Source organism: Urocitellus parryii, chromosome 2 (assembly GCF_045843805.1).
Source record: "Urocitellus parryii isolate mUroPar1 chromosome 2, mUroPar1.hap1, whole genome shotgun sequence".
Taxonomy (NCBI): Eukaryota; Metazoa; Chordata; class Mammalia; order Rodentia; family Sciuridae; genus Urocitellus; species Urocitellus parryii.
Genome location: NC_135532.1, coordinates 180,296,864 through 180,318,947, shown reverse-complemented (window position 1 = coordinate 180,318,947; position 22,084 = coordinate 180,296,864). Strand labels below are relative to the sequence as shown.

Genomic DNA, 22,084 nt, shown 5'->3' with positions numbered 1-22,084 from the left:
TCTTGCTGAAGATTTGCCAGGCATTGCTAAGCATTTCTGTGCATTAGCTTGGTTAATTTCCATATCGGAGTTTCAAATTTTGCAGACAGGAAGACTGAGATTTGTTATTATACCAACTTTACAGATGATAATACAGAGTCTTAGATACATTAAACACCTTTCCCAATATCAATGGAGCTATACACACACGAGCTTGAAGCTGAACAGTGTCTCAAAGCCAAATTGTTTTAGCCTAAGGAGCAAAAACAGTTTTAAAATGTTAAAGAATGAATCCATATATACACCACAAAGGATGATTCACCATTTTGCTTATAAATTCCCCAAGGTGAAAGAATAACAAATCTCATCCAAAAGTTTAGGAGCAGAGATTCAAATTTCTCCTGGGTTCCTAGTAAGCAACAGTTAGAGAGGGCGAAGTCCATGAAGATAAGCCAATTAAGGCAAAAACTGTCAAACAAAAACAAGTAATAATTCTAACTCATTACAACTTTAGAGAAAGGCAATTGCATTCAGCATAAAAAGCAACAGCAACAAAGTCACATGAAATTGTAACCCATTTCATTCAATGTCCTATTTTAGATTCTGAAAACCAGGGAGTCCTTTGCTAGATCAGAGATGAAATCCAGCACTGTATGTAGTTGTTTACACCCAGCACAAACTGAATGTCTACAAATGCACACACACACACCAACAGTCAGACTATAGACTTCGAGTCACACAACTGTTATTTGCTCTAAATGTAATGGACAATCAGGAATATATCTAAAGGGACCAAGACAGGCAAAGGGAAGTGCAGATTCCACCTCAGATGGAAAAGGCTTTGGGATGATTCCATACTTGATTGTGCCACTGTGGCAGGTTGGCTGGAAAGAGTATTCTCATACCCAGATTCTCCTAAGACAATCCCAGGTCAGCAAGTACAGACACCCAACAAGGTCTAAGGGTCTCCACATATCAAAGAATACAGCAATGGGCTGGGGCTGTAGCTCAGGGGTAGAGCACTTGCTTAGCAAGGGTTCAATTCTCAGCACCATATATAAATATGTAAAATTAAGGTCCATCAACAACTAGAAAAAAAATATTTACCAAAAAAAAAAAAAAAAGAATATGGCAAATGACTTGCAATTTCTTCTGGTTTGGAAATACAACATACCAAAAAAGACAGACACATTAAAAACAGCCTCATGAGTGCTTTGAAATAGAAATTTGTTTGGTTTCATAGCTTCATGTCTACAAAGAACTTCAAATCTGAACAGATAGCAGCTGTGACATTTTGGCAAGAACACTGGTCTTGGAGTATGAAATCCTCTACTGAATCTCAGTTCTGCCCCAATCTCAGGGTTTAACTTTAGAAGTCACTGAATCACAGCTTTCTCCCAGGGCTTGCATGATGAAGTAAAGATGTCTGTGTTAACATCATTCGCAAATGTCCTAGCATGATACAAACATGAGAGGTGATTATCTTAATTCCCCTTGTAATTCCCATTATTCAAAGACAAAGAAAATCAGTACAAGAAACTGAGTACAGAAACACATGTAGGTACTACTGATTCTCACTAATGTCCTGCGTGACTTCAAAGAAAGAAGCTAACCTCATTTTCCCAACCCTGATTCTTTACTGACACTTGAAAATCACAAGTAACAGTGCTGGCTTCTCACGTACAGTACAATAAAGAGACTGACTCATACCCATGAAAAAAACAGCTGTTTGTGTGTGCGTGTGCACACATCTGTGCCTGCTACTATTTGGAAAGTAATGAGACTCTTATTCACTAGAGGCCAACTCAGAACCCACAGCAGGTTTCCACTTCCCTTCTTTCTGCCTCATGCATCCTATCTGGAAAGTCTTACTTGAAGGCCCAATTCTTATTGTTAGGTTTCCCACACAGATTACAAGATAATCTTGAGGAGTTGATGTTATCATAGGAATTCAAAACAAGAAGCTGCAAATATTCTAACCATTGCCCTTATCATACAATTCCTGCTCCAAGTGTTGATTTAAGCAAGTTTCCATCCTCCACCCCCCACCTCCCAAGGATAAAGGAATTCCTGGGTCTGGAATGTATCAAAGGAGGTCAAAGGCCTTACACATTTTGAGGACAAAAAGAACTCTAGACATATGTTCTTTTATGTCTACACTACCCATATCTGATTTATGTAAGTTAGAAAGCATTTGGAAAAATACTTTGGGGTATATCATTAAGCTTTATGGCCAGCATGGGTCTATCATTGTTAAAGGAAAAACAAGCAATTTAATAAGCAGTGGAAAATAAAAAGAAACATTTTACTGATATAGTAAAAGTAATTTTATAAATGTCTTTCATTTATAAACATTTAATAAATGATACAAATCCTTATATGAATGAGACATAACCTTACTTTTACATTAAAGTGTAAGGAACTTGGTCATACTGAAAATACTTTCCCCAGTCCTTATTGCAAATTTGTTCCATAAGTATAATAAATATCAGGAGTTCCCATTTTACAGAAAGGGAAACTGAACTTCAAAAATAATAATAATAATAATGTCTTTTGTAGGGACCTATGGGATCAATCTTATTATTTTACAATTATATTGTATACAATTCAGGTTCTAATGAAAATAGAGTTAATTTTATTCTACAACAAAAAATTGTACAATTGTAACAATCATCATAATTCTCTTTAGTTCATGTGAGATAGAATTACAGATCATCCATTAGAAAAAATGAAAATAACAATAACATCAGCAACAATTATTATCTACTAAGTATTTACTACAAGCCAGCGCTATTCTAAATAACTCACTTGTGTTCATTAATGAAATTGTCACAATACCATTATAACTTAACCCTCCCTCCCAAATGAGAAAACAGAAGCACAGAGACATTAAGTAAATTGCCCAACTTCATTAAACATTATCTCACTTATTTCCCTAGATTAGTGTTTTTCAAAATACATCAATCACCCATGGTTTATTGAGACAGTTTCAGACTCCAAAATGATTTGGTTCATATATATTTCACAAATTTGAAAGCAAGCTTTATGATGTTTTTCAAAGCAATCCCATTATATTCTTTAAAAATTATGGTATTCTTAAGGTTACTGAATTCACTGGGTGTTCCTTGATAGGTGACACTTAGTTACAAAGGAGCATTTAATCTTGCTCACTATATACCATGTAGGCAATGCTATTTGTCTTTATGAAATTTGCAGTTTTATTACCATTGTTATGCTTTGCAATAACTCCATTTTTCAGAGAAAGAGACAGAGATGGAGAGAAGGGTGGAGAGAGAGAGATCCTTCCTTAGTGATTCACTGAAGCTTAATAGTTACAAAAACTAGACCTAGAAAATCACATAACTAGTAAAACAATGAAAGGCATTTTGCAAACTTACACTTCTTTGTAATGAAAATAGCTTCAACAAATATTACTGTCTAGAAGTTTATAAAAGGTACCTCAACATTAAACACATATTTTGATTGAAAAGAAAAAGAATGGGATTCTTGAAAAATTCAATTTTCAAATAATTCTGTGGGACTGGGGTTGTGACTCAGCAGTAAAGCACTCCCCTAGTACGTGCAAGGCCCTGGGTTCGATCCTCAGCACCACATATAAATAAATAAAGGTATTGTGTCTTACAACTAAGAAAATAAATAAATATTTAAAAAATAATTCTGCAACATATCACACAATATAATACAACCATGTAATGGGAGAAGGACCACTGCTATCACATGTTCAGATGTAAAAGATACCACTTTTTATTTGAACGGCCACAAAAATCATAGGGAGAAATATGAAATAACTCCTTGTTTCTTTTTCACTAAAAGCACATGCATCATGGAAATCTTTATTGTTCCAGTTTAATTCACAGTACTGTGTGAACCAGAACAAAAGTGTGTTGGACCAATCTATGCTTAAATTAAAATGGCTTAAATTAAAATTAAAAGTTTGATTTTGTGTGTAAGTAAAAACAAAGCACATTTCAAATAAGAAGTCTTACCTTAATGCCAATCCATAAACTGCTTTATTCATAGAGAACAGCTGGTATCAGCAATTTATTTCCTGATCTTGATTTACCATAACAGGACTTACTGACAATTTTGAATAAACATGAATCTTAACCATTGGCTTGTACCATCTTACAGTGGAGTCTGAAGAACTATGTAGCAAATTCAATACTTTTGCTAATGCTGAAGTTAAGGAGAAAAGGTATTGTGGCTGGTTTTTTAATTAAGTTGATGGGAACAAAATATTTCTTCAGAACACCAATTCTGCTACAAAAGACTATTTCCATGATTGCAAAGTACTTGCCCAAATGGCTTTCTTCTCTGGTATTTTCAATGTTTTGTATTGACTAAGCTTAAATATTAGTATCTTAATATTACAATTTTAGTGTGGAGGGTAGAATGCTAGAATTTATGAAGACCAAACTGAGGAGCAAATTTCTGAGACTCACAGTTCACTAACATTTAATAAATTTGTTTATCATAGAAAATGTTTTACCAAATATTAAAATATATTAAAGCTGGTAGAGATTTCCAAGATTATATATTTGAATCACTTCGTTTTATACATGGACATGGGCTGGGGTTATAAGTCAGCAATAGGTTGCTTGCTTAGCATGTGCAAGGTCCTGTGTTTGATCCCCAGAACTACATAAAATAAAAAGAAATATAAATGAAGACAATGACGCCAAAAGAGGTGAACTGTCATAAAGCACTATACTTAGTGGCACAGTAAAAATTAGAGCCAACATTTCCTAACTCCTGCTGCTGCACTCAACCTGATGTGACTAATAAGTTGACCTACAAAGTTGCTATCCCATGAAAGAGCTATCTTTAAATAATTAAGATAAAGGTGCATAATTTTTCAATTATTTAGGTATTTTTGAATACCTAACTCTACAGAAGATCACAGGGAAAAATCAATGTTCTAGAAGAAAAGATCATTCAAATAGACCAAATATATAGTATTGAGTTTCTACCAAGCGCAAGATTCAAATATTGAAGGCAGACATACTTGAATATTTAGGTCATACACTAATAGTAATCTGGAATTTAGGGTATATTGACTATGAGAATGCTGAGACAGTCAACAAAAAGAAAACACTATTTAGGAGCACTTTTTTTTTCTTATTCCAAATTCTAAGTAAGTTGTTTTCTCATTGTAACATATTAGGTAAATCTTTGTTGTTGTTATTGTTTTGTTTCCTTTTTGAAATGGCTCTCATCACATTGCCCAGGTTGGTCTCAACCTCCTGGACTCAAAAAATCCCCCTACCTCAGCCTCCCAAGTAGCTGTGACCATAGGGGTATGTCATTGTGGCCTACTTGTAATTCTTTGCTAAATATCCTATTGGAAAAAATAGACTAGAATGATTAAACATTTATTTATATATAAAAAATTACATTACTGTCCTCCAGAGAAGCCTCCTTTACGGATCTATATTTAAGTGAAAAGGCAAGCTGACTGCAATTCAGCAAGGGTACTGAGACTTTTTTTTTTTTTTTTTTTTTTTTTGGTATCAGGATTGAACTCAGGGGCACTCGACCACCGAGCCACATCCATAGTCCTATTTTATATCTTATTATTTTACATTTTATTTAGAGACAGGGTCTCACTGAGTTGCTTAAGGCCTCCCCATTGCTGAAGCTGGCTTTGAACTCATGATCTTCATGCCTCAGCCTCCTGAGTCCTTGGGAGTACAGGCATGCACTTGGCAAGACTTTTTCAGACCTACTTCACAAGTGGAAGTGGAAAACAATACTCTGAACAACTTGACATGAACTGCAGCATAATTCAGTTGATCTAGTTAGGACTGATTTAATGGTGGGAACAGAAAGTTCACTAGAGAATTGTATTAAAAATCAGAAAGGCTTTTTAGTACCCTTTCTTGGTAAAATATTGGTAACAAAGCTCTGCAAGAGTTCTTAAATCAAGTCTTTTCCAGAGTATGGAACATCTCTGTCATCACCACCACCATTATCTAACAATTATTTAGGGTCTGCATGAAGATTCTGGTTCTGAAAAAGATGGAGTAAACTCATTTTTCCCCTAGACTTTCTCTAAAGCATGACAAAAAACTCTCAACATAATACAACATCCACAGGAAAACCCTAAAATGGAAAAGAAAAAGATGGACTTGGCACTTAAAGAACATACTGGTGAGATTCCCAGGTTTCCTTTTGGTCTTATGTATATTCCAGACTGAGTTCAGAGAAGCCTGCAACTTGGCAGTCTCAACCAATAGCAGCAGGAAAAGAAAAAAAAAAAAAAAAAAAAAAAGAATCATTCCCAAAAGTATGGTCTTTCTAGTCAAAGGATCAGGAAAAGCTGGGCATGGCAGAACAAAAACATTTCTACAGTATATGCTGTACTAAAGCCATACAACATGGGGAAAGCTCTAAGTCCCCAAACAACTTAGTGCTAGCTTGATGTCCAGAGAGCCTGGATTTCTAGTCACTCCCCTTGCCTTGCCTTGAACTCCCAATCACTCACACCTCCTTTTTTTTTGTCTTTTTTTTGGGGGGGGAGGTGGGGGTGGGAACTGGAGTTGAACCCAGGGATTTGCAAATACAAGGCACATGTTTTGTCACTGAGCTAAATCCCAGTCCTCACCTCTTTTTAAGTGCTAATAGCAGATATTCTACCTTATCCCAATTAGAGAGTGTGGGAAGAATTTTGGATAAAGAGATTCTTTAAATATTCCTTAATAATATTTTATATATTAATATCGTTGGCACATTTCTTTAGCAATATTTAATTTAAAAATATTCAGTATATTGTAAATATTCTTAAATATGATGTCTTGGGATGACACCCAGCAATCCATTATAAGACTGACCAAAATTAACACTAGTTGAAAGATTTGAGAATCACACTACTCTGTAGAATAGCTCCAGGTTTTAGACTTTCCCCTGAACAACACACAAATGAAGCAATGCACAAGAGAACTGCAAAGCCTCTGTAAATGGGACTTTTTCTTAGCATATTATGCTGTGCTTGCTAAGAGATATTCCCTCCATATCCTCAATTCCAAGCACGGATATACTGTTCAGTTATAATAGATTTAACTGAAATCTTCCAGTGTTTCTCTGTAACCATACTAAATTCATTTCAGATGCTAGATCAGAAAGACTTCAGGCAGAAGTCAGAGGATAGATGCTGACGATCCACACGAATCCTGTTACCACTAAATATTCTGTGAATACATATTCCTGAATGTGCATTTTAAGAAACTTTGTACCTTGTGCACTATTTTTTTGTATTATGTAAATTATTTATAGATAGTGGGCCGATGGCTCCGGTCTAAGATTATATCAACCAGAATCAGAAAAGAAGATGAACTGTAGGACATTTTCAATTAAAAAAAAAAAAAGTCTTAATGATCCCATGTGTGGGTAAAAGACAAATTTTCACTTCATAAAATCAGGGAGTTGAGTCTTCATTAGAAAACTTCATCTATTTCAACATCATGTTAGTGCCTGAACCTTAAATATAACCTCATTGTTAGGCATTTGACTCAAGTTTGAACACATTCCTTTGGGGCTTCCTATTATATCTTAGAACAGCTGTTCATGTTAGGAAAAGTCATCTTTCTTACTAGACCATGATCTTGTTTCTTGTAACTTCTGTTACTTGGACCTATAGCTTCACTCAATGTTATTAAGATCAAGAATTGTCCCAAGTGATGATTTAGATGTTACTTATTGTCCCTTGTCGTCTAGGTTAGTCTACTCATCCCTATTTCAACTGTTTCTCATATAATCTGGTTTGAATCTTTATCTTGTCACTTTTAAACACAGTCTAGTTCATCTTATCCTCAAAATACCATCAAATTAAATAGCAGTGTAACTTCTTTTCAAATTTTACTTTAAAGAAATTCACTGTCCAAAAGCAAAGACCAACATCAGTCATAGGAGAAGTTACTGGAGTCACTTTTTTTCCCCTGAAACCTCTCAAAATTCTTTTATCCCCATTGCACCTCACATTCCTTATATTACTATCTCATCAATTTTCTTTTTCCATGGGTTGATTGCTGGCTTCTTGTACCAGTGCACTGAAGAATATCAGAATCTCAGGCTGGCAGATGCAGAAGAGTTCTTATAAACCATCTGATTCCAAGCTGCCCTTTTCCAAATGGAGACCCTCCAGGGCTATAGAAAACAGTGACAGAACTGGAGATGGAGCCTAGATTCTTGATTCCTAGATTTTTTTTTTAATTTACTTTTCCATTTACCTTCCAGTTGTCCAAAAAGCAATTTCATTCTTGGTGTCTGTAAGAAGATGTTGATTCCAAACCTACACCATCTCCCATGGGTACATGAGATGAGGGTGGAAAAGAAACTTAAAGGGATTTAAAATTCCCAAGATGTGTTGGTCCATGGGAAAAGATTTTATCTTGTAATATGAAACAGAATAGGTCTGGAATGTGTTTGAACAGAGTCCACTTTAAAAAAAAAATCAAAGGCCACAATCTCAAGGAAAACTTAAAATCAGAGGATGGAAAAATAAAATGGAGAAGAGAGCAAAAGCATTTTTCTTAACGTGGCAAACGATCCCAGGTGCCCACTAAGAGGATCATTTCTGTTTTAGCTTCATGGTGAAGCAGCTGGTAAATCTGTACTCCCAAGTGAGGAGTGTTAAACTTGAAGCCAGTATCTCAAATTAAAAAGGCTCAACTCTAGGAGTGTCCTCTGGGTTTCCGTGCCTACTGAATGTGTAATTATAGTCTCCATTTATCACAATGTACTTTTCTAAATAACTGTTTGGCCCTTCATCTTTGCTCACAAGTTCATGCTCTGCTAGAGGCTATGAGGCAAGAAACAATCTTTTTTTTTTTTAATTAACTTCTCACAAGAACCATGTGATGTGAAGTTGGTAGAATTAGCCCATTCATTTTATAGATAGAAAACTCAGGTTCACACAAAAAAGATTTTCTAGTATCATAAAGCTAATAAAAAGTAGACATTTTGACAAATATCATATGTGATGTCAAAATCCATGCTTTGAAAAGTGCATGAGAACTCATATTTTGTGATCAGAAAAACCCACATTCAGATTTCAACTCTGTTACTCACTAGCAGTGTAAAATCCAGCATTTTATTTAACCATTCAAACTTTAATATCCTATTGCAAAATGAAGATTACAGAAGAATCTGTGTTAGGCTTTTCATAAAATTATGATAAGAAAATTTATGTAAAGCTTATAAAACAATTCCTAGAACAATAATAATTAATAAATAATACCTATTATTACTAAAATTATAGTTACAAAATATACTGTCTCAAACCGAACTATGTCCAAGTGCTTGTTTTCAGCGACTTTACAAGTTTGTTAAAGTGAATGTCATTTCAGGTTTCTTTATAAACTATTATTCAAATAAAATGTATCAAAAAGATAATACAATATGATTTTCAAAGTTTAATAATTGCTATATGTGTGTTTTTGGATTGATTCTTCATGCAACACAGAAAAGATTCTTTTAATGTACTTAATGTCTTTCCTAATACATTTTTACCTTTTGAAATTAAAAAAAAAATCAACAAGCTATTCTGGATGAAGCAGGAAAATTCCTTGACACATTTCAGCTGTGTGAAGTAACGAAAGATTTTCTTCTTGTGGCTCCTTCATGACATATGTGATTTAGTCTGTTAACGGGATTTCAATTCCTCCCTTTTCTCTTCCCTCAACTCTATCAATGCTTATCTTTCATAAATGAATGTCATCAATATTTCCTCATTTTATTCTTTCATCAACCCTGTAAGTTGTGTGATTGTTGTTTTCAAAAAGACAGAAACTGAGACACAAAGAAGAAAAGTTGGAAAACGATAAAAGGAAAAATTAAGCTAAACCTACAATTTCAAAGAACCTCAAATGGCAAAATGACATTTCCCTAAACAAATATAAAAAGTCACTAAAACTACAATTCATTTGAACTTAGCTTTCAGGTAATATGCTTTATAAGTATAATTAGTAACAAAACTCCCAAAAAGCCATTGTTTTATTCATTACTGCAATACACTGACTTTTCAACATTCAGGATATTATACATTTTTAAAATATGAAATAAATGTGTTCTTAAAAATGCTTACACTTGTGATTAAATTAATTCAATGTTGTATCATCTATTTTTCCAGCAGTCTTGATTATTTTTTCCCTATAAAAATATTAAAAATTACTAGGATTTCAACTGGCATTTCTCTTAAACCATAAAATTTTCATCTTTTCCATTGCTTTAATGGAAATGATCCCTGAACTGCCACTGCATAACTACCAAGGAGTGTCCCTGTCTCATCTGAAGGGTGAATAGTTTAGCTATATACACATTTGTTTCACTCAATGGACTTCGACGTACTTAAAGTAGTTGGAAAGACTTTCATTCATCTTTGTATCTCTATGGCCTAACCGAGATTACATCTAAAAGGGTTCAATATATTCTGTAACTGCTGAAAGCAGTATAATTTAGTGTAAATTAGCAGTTGACATTTTCTATTGGCATTCTTTCTGCTTCTGTGTTGTTTTTTGGATGGGGATCACCTCATTTGGTAGATTCTCAATGCTGTGTGTGTGGAGTCTCCCCAGGAGGGTTCTTTTCTTTTCCTTCACTGAAGATAGGGACTGGCTCTGTGGCCCCTAAACTTTACCAGGGCAGAAGTGCCTCAATGGAGTTTGGATGTGCGGGTGATAAAAGACTGAAGAAAGAACAACATCTGCTCTTGACTCACTGGTTTTATTACAGAGACATTGAAATCAGACTGTGCAAACTCCAAGTTTTGTTTTGGGCAGCTTCCTTTCATGCCTGAGACTCTGCGTGGGCTTAAATTTAATTGCTCTTGCTTTTCTTTACTTCATTTTTGTTTATCATCTCTCCATCCTTTCTCCTCTCTATCTCTCTTTGACATCCACACTCACCCTTCCTCCCTACCCCGCCCACCTCTCTGACTTCTGTCTCATTTCTTCTTTCCTCTGATCTCTTCTTAATTTCCCTAATTCCAAGACTTTCTATAAATTGACATTTTCTTATTTAAGATAAGCCAATCCCTAAAACTGTATGTGATACAGAGCTAACTTCAAGACACCTAAGAAGGCTTGCAGTGGACTACTTTTAAATAACTCGGTTTACAAAACGAAATTTAGAATCACATCTCTCAGAGGTAAATGTTAGGAGAGGAGTTCAGGGACATCAAGATGGCAGAGGCAGGGTACAATAAAAATGCCTGGAGGACAAAACAGGGAGATGAGTCATCATGATAACTCATTATCATGATAATTCATCTCCCTATCTACAATTAGTCCCATTACCATGACAACTCTGGTCCCTGAGACTTATCACCCATAATTCCCACCATAGCTTCAGTATTCTAAAATGACCCGGTAGGGGTAAAGTGGATAGTATGCTAATTAGGTTTTTTTAAAGTAACCAATGGGAGTAAACTGGACACTATTTTAATGAGGTATCATAAGGTAACCAATGGGAGCTAAGGTCTTCAATCAAGTCTGTATAGGAAAGAGAATGAATGCCTCAGAGCTCAGTGTATAAGACACTAATTTCCAAACATGAGGGCTTTGAGCCTCTTTCTTGCTCCGCCCACTCTACTCTACCTTATGGAATGCTACTCCCACCTTCAACTTCAAGAAATCTGTATTTGGCTTGCTAAAAAAATAAATAAATAAATGACTGGGTTTGGGTACTATCCAAGTTGAATGAGAAATATATTAATTCTGGAGTTGAGAGCTTACAACTAAGAGGTGTTATTTTGCATTGCTAAAGCAACCTGTTCTGTCATGTTGGGACAATAAACAGAGCAGAGCCTGATCCTCTGATCTTTTCTACAAACTAAACTAGTATAGCCATGGAGGTCCAGATACAAGATATAAGCACAGTACATTGCATCTGGGAGAGAGGCTCTATTTCCCATAGACTTCCTCTTGTCAAAGACATCAAGTTAAAGCTGAAATTTTTCATATCATTATTCATCAATGAGCAGATTGTCATCCAGTATAGACTGTCTGAAACTTGAATTGTGCTCATCTAATTTGATGTCCACTCATCTTAAATATGGCTAAATGTTTATATCGCTGGTTTACATTGGGTGATTTCTGACTTTCCAGGAGCACCCTGCAATACACAGAAATATTTTTCATCATCACTATTTGGGTGCAGGAAGGTGTTGCTACTGGTATCTAGGCACTAAAGGCTGGTGATTTTGCTAACCATCCTAAAATTCACAATAAAGTATGCCACAGCAAACAATTATTCACCCTGAAATATTCACCAAGGTTGAGAAACTCTAGCTGGCTTATGTACTTACTGAGCTGAAAATTTGCAGACTTCACTGTTTAATTGAGCCCTTGGAAAACCTACAGAAACAATGATGACTGTGAAAGTCTTTGCCCCTGGAGACATTTTATAAAAGCCCTGTTTTAGAATCAAATGCTAATCCTATATTTTATTTTAAAAATATTATGAAGAACCAAGTCTTGCTTCAGTGGGAAATAATTTGTATGGTCTATCAGATGAGTCTTTGATATTATCATTTGAAAGCATTTTGATAGACAATCAAATCTGGTATTAAGGTAATTCTCTGTGACCAGATTCTTCACTGAATGTTGATTTCTCCATGCAAGCCTAATGATCTTGGCAGAATTAAAGCTAAACATTTAGCATTCGAGCAAGAAGCATAAATCAAATTTGGCTCAAACAACTTTCCTGTGTTTCAGGGTTTGTTCGCAGTTTCTTTGTTTTGTGTTCATTTATTTTATTATACCTTTTGCTCTTACTCATTCCTTTCCAGGGTCCCCGTGAAACTACCCTACAAACAACAGTAGTGTTCTGTTCCTTGCACAAAAACTGAATCCATTACTTACACATAATGAATTCCAGCAGGATCATTATGACAGCCCTAAACTTCTGGAAATTCTGACTTATTGGATCTTCCTTTTTCTGGCTCTTATTCCTTCAGTTTTCTTCCAAAGACTATTCTCTGTCTCATTCATTTTCATTAGACTTACTGGGAAACAGCACTAGCATCGACTTAGATTATAGCTGTGAAGTTTTCTTAGAAATAGGTAGAGGAGCAGTGTAAGGAATATCGTTGCATGAGCTGATGGTTTTTTTTTTTTTTTTTTTTTTTTTCAGGGCTTCTTTCCCTTAGCAGATAATGTAAGTGGCATGCTATATGTTTCATTTTAAAATTATAGAGTTTGTATTTTCAGTGTGTGTCTTAGAAATAATAGCAATGGCATAGAGGTGTTAGTTGAGATGATTTTATTTTATTTTATTCTTTGGTGTTTGCATGTGTGTGTTTTGAGAGCCTCACACATGCAAGGCAAGTGCTCTACCACTGCACCACACACCCAGCCCACAGTCCTTGAATTCTAATGCTGGATTCTCCATTAAACTCCAGGATAAACTCAATTATTTGGGGGGAGGGGTGTATTTTCTTTTTGTAAAAATTGGATGCTTTTATTCTTTAATATTTTTATTTTATTATTTTTTTAATATTTTTTTTTACTGAGAATTGCTCTACCACTAAGTTACAGCCCCCATCCTTTTTTTATTTGAGACAGGGTCTCACTAAGTTGCAAAGGCTGATCCCTCTGTCTCAGCCTCCCAAGTACCTGAGGTTACAAGTGAGTACCACCTCACCTGGCTACATGGCTGAAATTCTCATGTCCCATAAATGTGGGTGCATCAGAAAGATGAGGAGATGAGGGGGATGAATACCTCCTCTATTCCACCAGAGGGGCTCCATCTCAATCTATTTTACATAGAGCTTCCATTACAGCTTTCATCTTTATATCTAAAACACTTATTTGGAAACTAGCATCTACCTCTGTAAAATAGACCCATTTTAATATCACCCACAAAACCTGTTTGTGGTTCTTCTTCCTATTCACTATTTGGATGTAACTCTTCCCTTCTTATGAAATTTCATGGATAGACAGAATTTTATGAACTGACACAGGCCATCTAATTCAACTCCTTCCCTGATGCATCTATCTCAGCATAAACGCTATCCTTAACAGCCTCCATCTCAGAGTCACACAGCTTGAGGAACCTAAATCATTATGCTGGTCCAGCCACCTTGATTTACAGGAAGTCACAAAAGAAGGCCAGCCACAGAACAAGGGACTGACTGAAATAGTTACTATTTCTAAGGTTAAGTTACTTCACTTATCATTAATGAATAGGTAGAAGTGGAAAGAAAAAAAAAAGTCCTATAAATTGCATCATAGTTAACACTTTTCCTCTGTGGTCTTGTATTATAAATCATGTGTCATTTAAAATCCTGTATTTATTAAAGGTAAGTTCACTGAGGATAGGGAGCCTATTTTGGCATGGCTCTTGAAAATAGTGATCAATGGCAATGTCACAGAGGTGAAAGGGATTCTGGATTCTTGAATTCTAATGCTAGCTCTTCTATTAAACACATTAAATTGTGAGAAACTTAATTCTTCATCGGGTTTTGTCTTCCCATATGTAAAATGGGATGATGGAGCAAAAACGTTTCATGATAAGGCAGGGAGCAGCTGCAGAAAAATAGGGAGCTGGAGAAAATCTTCCTCCAATCCATTGTCAACACATGCAAGGAAATGGAACCTAAAAGCATTTTAAAGACACAGATGCTCGTGACTCTTTATTAAATTAAATAAGCTCATGGTTTTCATTTTATCATAACCAGAACTCTGACCTTGCTTCTACCAGTATCTTCTTTTCTCTTTCCCCAATGATCAGCCGAACTCCCTCCTTTTCAGAGGTATTCGTGCTGTGTAGACCACCAACAGGGCAATGTAGGGATGGAGTTGAAGAAAAAGCAAGGAAGTAAGTATAGGAATCTACACAGCACAGTAAAGCAGAAAAGAGTATGATCAGGTGAAACCAGCCTCTTCTGGTAGTCCCCTTCGATACTAAAAATAGAAAATCTCACACAGCACATAGGCATACCACCCAGGAGGCTGACTCCAAATCATCTTTTTTAAAGATTGGTCTGGGTCATTTGGCAAATGATGGCCAGATCTGTCTGGTAAAAATTACATCGCCAGAAAGTCAGGCAGCAGGAAAGGGAGGATGAATTAAGAGACAGAAAAAGAATTATAGAAGAAAGCTGAGTGGAAAAAAAAAAAAAGAGAGAGGAATTATTGTTCCTAATGAGAAACGCAAAATTTTCCACCAGACGACTGTGACTCTTGGCTGAATGGCCTACGTACCATGTGAATGAAAATGCAGGATGGATGGGGTATTATGGGAAGATGGGACTTGGGTTCTCTCTTCCTGCAAAGGCCACCAGTTCACTCAAGGCCTTCCTGCACCACTGACTCAACAGATCACCCCTGTGAGGCAGTCATGCCCTCTCCATGCAGTTTAGCTAGAGTTCAGGACTATAACTTAAAATACCTGCATTCTGGACACAGCCCCACTGCTGACCCTCCTTGATTTGTCAATCTGAGGCCAGGGGTATCATGTGTAAAGTAGTAGCGACAGATTTCTTCAATATCTTTGGGACTCCTTCAAGATACAGAATTGTTTATAGTTCCAATAACTGCCAATTCTACACTTGCTAAATTACATTTTTTGAACAAAACAGTTACCCTCACTTTCTCATTCTTACTTCATTGCCCCAAATTCATCATTGCACTTGAAGATGCTCTTGCGGAGTCCCTTTCCTCCGAAAGACGTATGCTTCTAAGTAACCCATAGATAAATCAATTCCTTGGAACCAAAAGAACCACTATTATGCCAAATTCAAAGACTTATCTTTATAGATGACCCTGCTCACCTTTCACATTTATCAAATCTCACCCATAAAGCAAGGTGACATTGTATCAAACATTTCTAAAAGAATTTCACGTAGTGACCTCTTTGGAGTTGATGGAATGAGAAAATTTTGTGATAGCATCCATTTGATTATCAGAGATGGGATCTGTGAGAGAGAGAGAGAGAGAGAGAGAGAGAGAGAGAGAGAGAGAGAGAGGGGTTTATCATTTTCCTTTATTAAAATCTATAAAGGAATCCCTGATTCTTCTGGCAGAAAAGGGAGAAAGGGTGTAAACAGTTGTTTGCTGCTCTCATCTAATTGAATCAAGCCTCCATGACACTTAGTATTTATAAGAAACTGGATGAGTGATAAAGAGATGACCAGCCCGAAGATGGACAATCCCAATGAGGAAACAACTGTGATTCCAGCACAATGGACCCAGGAACTGGCAAGACAAAGCATCTCCCAGGTTTCCTTCCCAAGGAGTGGGACATAATAAGGTGACTAGTACATTTTGATGATTCAAGCACAAAGATGATTCAATTATGTGTGAGAGAAAAAAGTCTCATCTCCTGAGGAAATATCCATTAGAATAATTTCAGAACAGCTATTTCAGGAAGACAAAATCAACTTCTTATTTGAAATAATTCAACAAACAGGTAAAAAATAGTTCAATTAGGGGTTCCGGAGCAACACAGGATCTGTATGAGACAGTTGTCTGAGTTTTCAATTTCTCTTTTAAGGCATTCCTTCTAGAAAGGCGAAAGCAGTCAGTAAGCAGAATTAGAGTGAGGAAATAATCTGAGTTTACCTTTTTCTTTTTCTACCAACCACTAATAAAATTGATAATGGCCAAGATAAAGGGATTTGGGGAAGATGATTCTGGGAGGGAGAGAGAATTGACTAAATTCCATTTCCTTTTTTTCCCTCCTTTTAGTCCCAAGAAGAATAACAAAAGCCAAATGGCACAAACACTAATACAAGCAACAAAACATGCAGGAAAAAGCTAACTTTAGTTTTTTTTTTAAAAAAAAAAGGAAAAAACACCACCAGTTTGTATGTTTTTCTTAAAAGGCTAGCAACAAGGGGAGAAAAGAGCAGACACTTTCAAACAATTTATAATTATCAAGGACACAGATAAGAAAATCTCTCTCTTACATCTGTTTAAATTCCACAAATGTACATAAAACAAGTAAAATGTGCCAAGTATTTTCTGAAGCACAATTTTAAATAATATGAACTAAAATACAAAAAAAACAAAACAAACAAAAAAAAACCTGGAGAGGATAGGCAGGAGACTGCCACATTAGCCAGAACTTGCAAGAAGGAAACAGTGAGATGTCCACAGTCCACACTCCTGTAACTTTCTCTCCCAATTAACCAGCCAGGAATCCACACAATTGATGTAATAAAAACTTTCTGCCACCACACAGAAATTTTAACACTATTTCATGAAAATAGAACCATGCTATGATTCATTCAACACACAATATTGAGTATTTACACCTACGATCCCAGCTGAGATATTTGGAAGGAATATGGTTGTTGATGACCCAACTGAGACCTACTGACCCTAATAAAGCACTAATTTTAAATCATATTTAATGCCCCAGATATTACAAATAATAGTTCCATCTAATAATCACCCAGATCTGGGAGTCCCTACTTTCGAGATGCAAAAATAACTAAGGTCATTCTTGATTTCAAGGAGCTCACATAACTGAGAACAGATATACCAATTTTCCCAAAGTAATGTTAAAAATGAAAGAAAAAATGAGAGAAGAGGCACAAATTTCCTGCTGTGCATATTCAGAAAAGGGAAATAAGATGAACTTCTGGGAATTGCAAAGGGAGTCAGGAATGCCTCATAGAGATAGGTATGTTTATGTTAGGATAGTTATGATTTGAACATGTAAAGAAGGAAGAGGAAAAGCTACCACTGTAACTAGTAATAAGAATAAACACATATCTAATGTTTGCTGGGAACAGGCCCTGTTTTGGGCACTTGACATCAGTCATCTGTTAAACTTAACCTAAACCACACAAGGAGTCCTATTATTTCCCCATTTTGCAGATAAGAAGACTAAAGCTCAAAAAGCTTATGTACTGTATTCACAGTCATGCAGCTAGATTGGAGAAGGTAGACCTTAGTTTAGTCTCTTATCTATCCTAATCCAGAGCCTGTAGGCTTCCCAAGAAGAATAACAAGGACAAAAGATGCAAGAAAGTCAGATGCTGTTCCCTTTGGCTGGAAGGTAGCAGAGTTGGGGAGATAGAACTGAGGAATTTGAGTGGAACTGAAACTGAATTAAACTATGTGGGCGTTGTTTAGCAGTAAGGGAAACTTACTGAAAGTTTTTCAGCAGAAACTACAATAAAAGCTATTCCTTAGGTTTTAGACTGTGGAGCATGAATTATATCTTATAATCTGAAATGATAAAATCAAGTTTGAAGAGTTTCACCCTGCCTTAACACACACACCAAAAGGGTGAGGCTAGGAGCCAGGCAGAACTGCTGCCTCATAACTGTTCAGGCAAATTCCCAACATGCCAGGCCTCAAGGAAGAGTCTATGGAGCAGGCCTTCAGAGAAAAGTGTTGTCTGTAATCAGACAGGACAAGGATTTACTCAACTCATCCCTGGAGCTGTCCAAATCTGGCATAAGGAGAGCCCTGGGGAATGCAGCATCCTTTGGAACCTGAGGCGATCCCACCGGCTGAGGGCATAGCAGGGCAAGCACTGGATCCAGTATCTATTGACAGAGCCTGCGTTCCTAACTCCCAGGCCCATGCTCATTGCATCAACTCAGACTGCTCTGCTACCACAGACATGATACTGAGTAAGCTCCTTTCCTTTTCCGGGAATTACTTTCTGTGCAAAAAGAAATCTCACTCATGAGTCTCAATATCACAATTTTCAATCCTCCATTTCCAACATACCAGCATAAAGAATCTGTTTCCATTGGTGGCTCAGTAACCATGATTTTGGGGAGAAGCAATAACTCCTAAGACCTTCTGCAGTTTGTAAACTTCCTAGCTAAAAATAACTGTATTTTTTAGCTCTATGAAGACTTCCAATCCTCACTGAATTAAATTTGGCCTAGGATTTTACTTTTAACTACAAACCAGATCACTGATGGCAAAAGTAATTCAACAATACAAGGCACCATGATCAGACCCAAGTACGTGTAAGGAACTCATCCTATCAGTGAGTGAACACCCCAGAATCCAGAAATGTCAAAGCCTGAGAATGTTCTTTTACATTTATGAGGTTTGTTTTAGTCTCAAATGCTGATATGTATTGTTTTTATGTAAAGTCCCCTGGACAGCAAGCAAAACTAAAATTGTAGAATTTTTAGAGGATGCGGGTGAGGAAAGAACTATGATGAAGCATCTTTTAGATGTCAACGAACTCCAGCCATTCAAAACAAATTTCCAAATGGATAAAAATATTTCCTTCTTAAGAGATTATCAATTATATGCAACCAAGAGACTTTGCCCATCAGAGTGGAGGTGAAATGGAAGCCTGCTTCTGCCCCTAGAAATATTACTAGTAGAGCATAAATGAACAGATGATGCCAAATATTTATGAAAGGATTTCTTCAACATCATTGGTTCATCAGACAATGCCCATTACTACAACCACATCAGGGTCCATGTGTGCCTTGTTCTTATAAACAATTAATTGCAAATGTTTGAGTCCTGTTAAATCTATGTCTTCACCTTCTTTGACCTCCAACCAGGGTACGGGAGCTCGGGATTGGCTGACAAATGTTAACATTCATAGTGTAGCAAACATAATTATAGAACTAAAGAAACCCACATATTGACATTTACCTCATGGTTATTTTTATATGCCCAAACATGAATATGCATTCCTTCCCCAGACCTGAGAAAGGAAAATTTGTCCAATACGTGTGAACAAATCATCAGCAAGATGGCCAACCTCTCACTTCTGAGACTCCCCGGAAGACCATGCTACAGAACCCACATTCTGCTGGGGGGATCTCTTTGCTGTCAGGTACTCAAGATGCCCTCTCTGTCCAGAATTGACTGATTTTTGGAAGACAAAAATTCCAAACTGCCACTCACTTAAAAGAAAGGAGGGTTATACTTTATATATGTCTTAGCAAATCCAATAGGAGGCACAAGCAAGTAAGAGACAAGTCTTGGAAAGCATTTGGGCTTTCTTCTCCTTTCCTGCCCAAGGCACTAATCTAGTGAGCCCCAGGACCTAAGCTACAAACTGCACACTGAGAGTTTAAAGTCTCAGTTGAGACTTCAAAACTCCTGACAGTTGTAAACCTGAGAGCCTATGGCCAGTGATAGCATAGACCTGTGGGATAAGCTTCAAAGGCATGTCAATGCTAAAGGCATGTCGATGTTGGAACATGATGTATATTTTCTTCTCCTTAGAAATGTAGCCTGGTCCATCTGTAGCACTACCAATCAACTCCCTGAGCTGCCCCTCGTCCAACAGCTGGGAAGAAACATTGCTATACTGAAACAGAATGTCAGGAGTGAGGAGAAAGTGTGTAAATTTGGAGTAACATGGGTGAGTGGGCAGGTGTGAGGAATTCATTCTAAATTCTCTCCGCTGAAGCATCCAGATCTTCAAAATTGTGGATGTCGGAAATAAAACCAATTTACAGTGTATTCCTCCGGACACTAACTTCATGGATGTTAAGTACACAAAGATAAGAGCCCTGGGCATCTGATGTCGAGTAATCCAGTCCAATGTAAAACTTCAGGAACTGGAAGACTTCCATCAAAGGAGGGAAAAAAAAAATAAGGACTTGTGGATAATTTTAATGAGATAGTCCCTCAGAGCTCCACCTCCCCCTATCATTTGTTCTCTGTAACCTGGAACTTTACTTTTTTTATAAGAGAGAGAGAGAAAAAAAAATCATTTGTTTAGGAACACATTTACTTTTAACTCTGCTATCTTGAAAACACATTCTGTTAAACTTACCAGAAGAGATGCAGACTCGAGTATAGTGCTGGTGAGGGAGAGGAGACAGAGATGGGAATGGGTATATACCAAGAATTATTGAGAAGAAAGCTTATTATAGACCCAGCTGTATTAAATGAGTGCTTTAAATATTATCCAATCAGTACGGCCCTGTTTTTGAGAGTAAAGTTAATGTTTAGAGAGAAGAAGAGACAGAGAAAGACTTGCCCAAGTTCATCTAGTATTGGTTACAAAGTTTGGGCTAATAGATGTCAAGATTCATAAACATGAGACAGATGCTTAAGAAATCCACTCTGAAAGATTGCAAAGCAGTGCAATACCAAGATAACCCGAGGACTCAAGAGCACATCTGAGAGCCACAGGGAGCCTTAGGTGTGGAAACGCCAGCGCCAGGGTACCTTGATGTAGGCCCGCTGCAGGTAGTTGTAGGGCACTCTGCGCTGAAAGTCGCTGCGCACATCCTCACTGACTCGGTGTCGGGACACGGGTCCCCCGAGGCGCTGGCTCTCACAGCTGCGGTAGCAGCGCGCCCGCTCCAGCAAGGCGCGAAAGAAGGGCAGCTCGGCCCCGGGGCCGGCACCGGGGGGCACGAGAGGGCGGCGCACGGCGCAGTGGCGGGCACAGCGTGTGCGGATTTCCCGCAGGCGCCGGTGGCTGAGCAGCGCTGATTCCAAGTCGCGCACCGCTTGCTCGTAGTCCCCGTTGTAATAGGCAGCCACGCCGCTGGCGTAGAGCAGGTCGAAGGGCTGCAGAGGCCCGCGCTCAGGCTCTAGTTCCTGGCGCCGGCTGTCCGGGGGGCCGCCACACAGCGGCGGCGGTAGCAGCAGCAGCAGCAGCAGCAGCAGCGACGCCCAGATGCGCTCCTGCATCTTCCGCAGCAGAGAGCCGCTGCGAGGCGGCTCCGCGGCACCTCGCGACGGGGTCCGTCTCCCAACTCCGCAGGCAAGCGCGCCAGTACCGCAGCCAGATCTGGCTGCCCGACAGCCCCAGGTGACCGCCCGGCGCTCCCTGGACAGAGAGGCGGAGGCTCTGCCCGTCCCGCCGCTCTTAAAGGGACGCCCACAGCTCACACGCTCCTCCTGCTGCCCGAGCCTCCGAAAGCCGCGCTCCCAGGCTTTCCAGCCGCAGCCGCAGGGTTGCCAGACTGGGGCCGCACACAAGTGCCAGGCAGAGGGCTAGCGCCGCTTGTGGCCAAACCCGGGGGAGGAGCTTTACACGTGGGTTCTCTAGGTTGCAGAAGCCGGTATTATTATTCTTTTTTCTATAGTTAAAAAAAAAATGTTTTAGTGAGGTTCGGGTCTTAGTCATTTTCTGGAATGTGTTCATGATCTTACAGTCTGCAGGGTCCTTCTGTTTGAAAAGAAAA

The 22,084-nt window shown here is 37.8% G+C and overlaps 1 protein-coding gene across 1 annotated transcript in view; it reads right to left on the bottom strand.

The window, feature by feature from the left end:
• P3h2 (prolyl 3-hydroxylase 2) overlaps positions 1–21,716 on the bottom strand; it is a 158,566-nt gene extending 136,850 nt beyond the window's left edge. Inside the window, exon 1 of the mRNA XM_026389344.2 lies at positions 21,117–21,716. Within this exon, the coding sequence (XP_026245129.2) occupies positions 21,117–21,587 (471 nt within the window). The 5' untranslated portion in view covers positions 21,588–21,716. The remainder of the gene's footprint in view (positions 1–21,116) is intronic.
• Between the last annotated feature and the right edge of the window lie 368 nt (positions 21,717–22,084).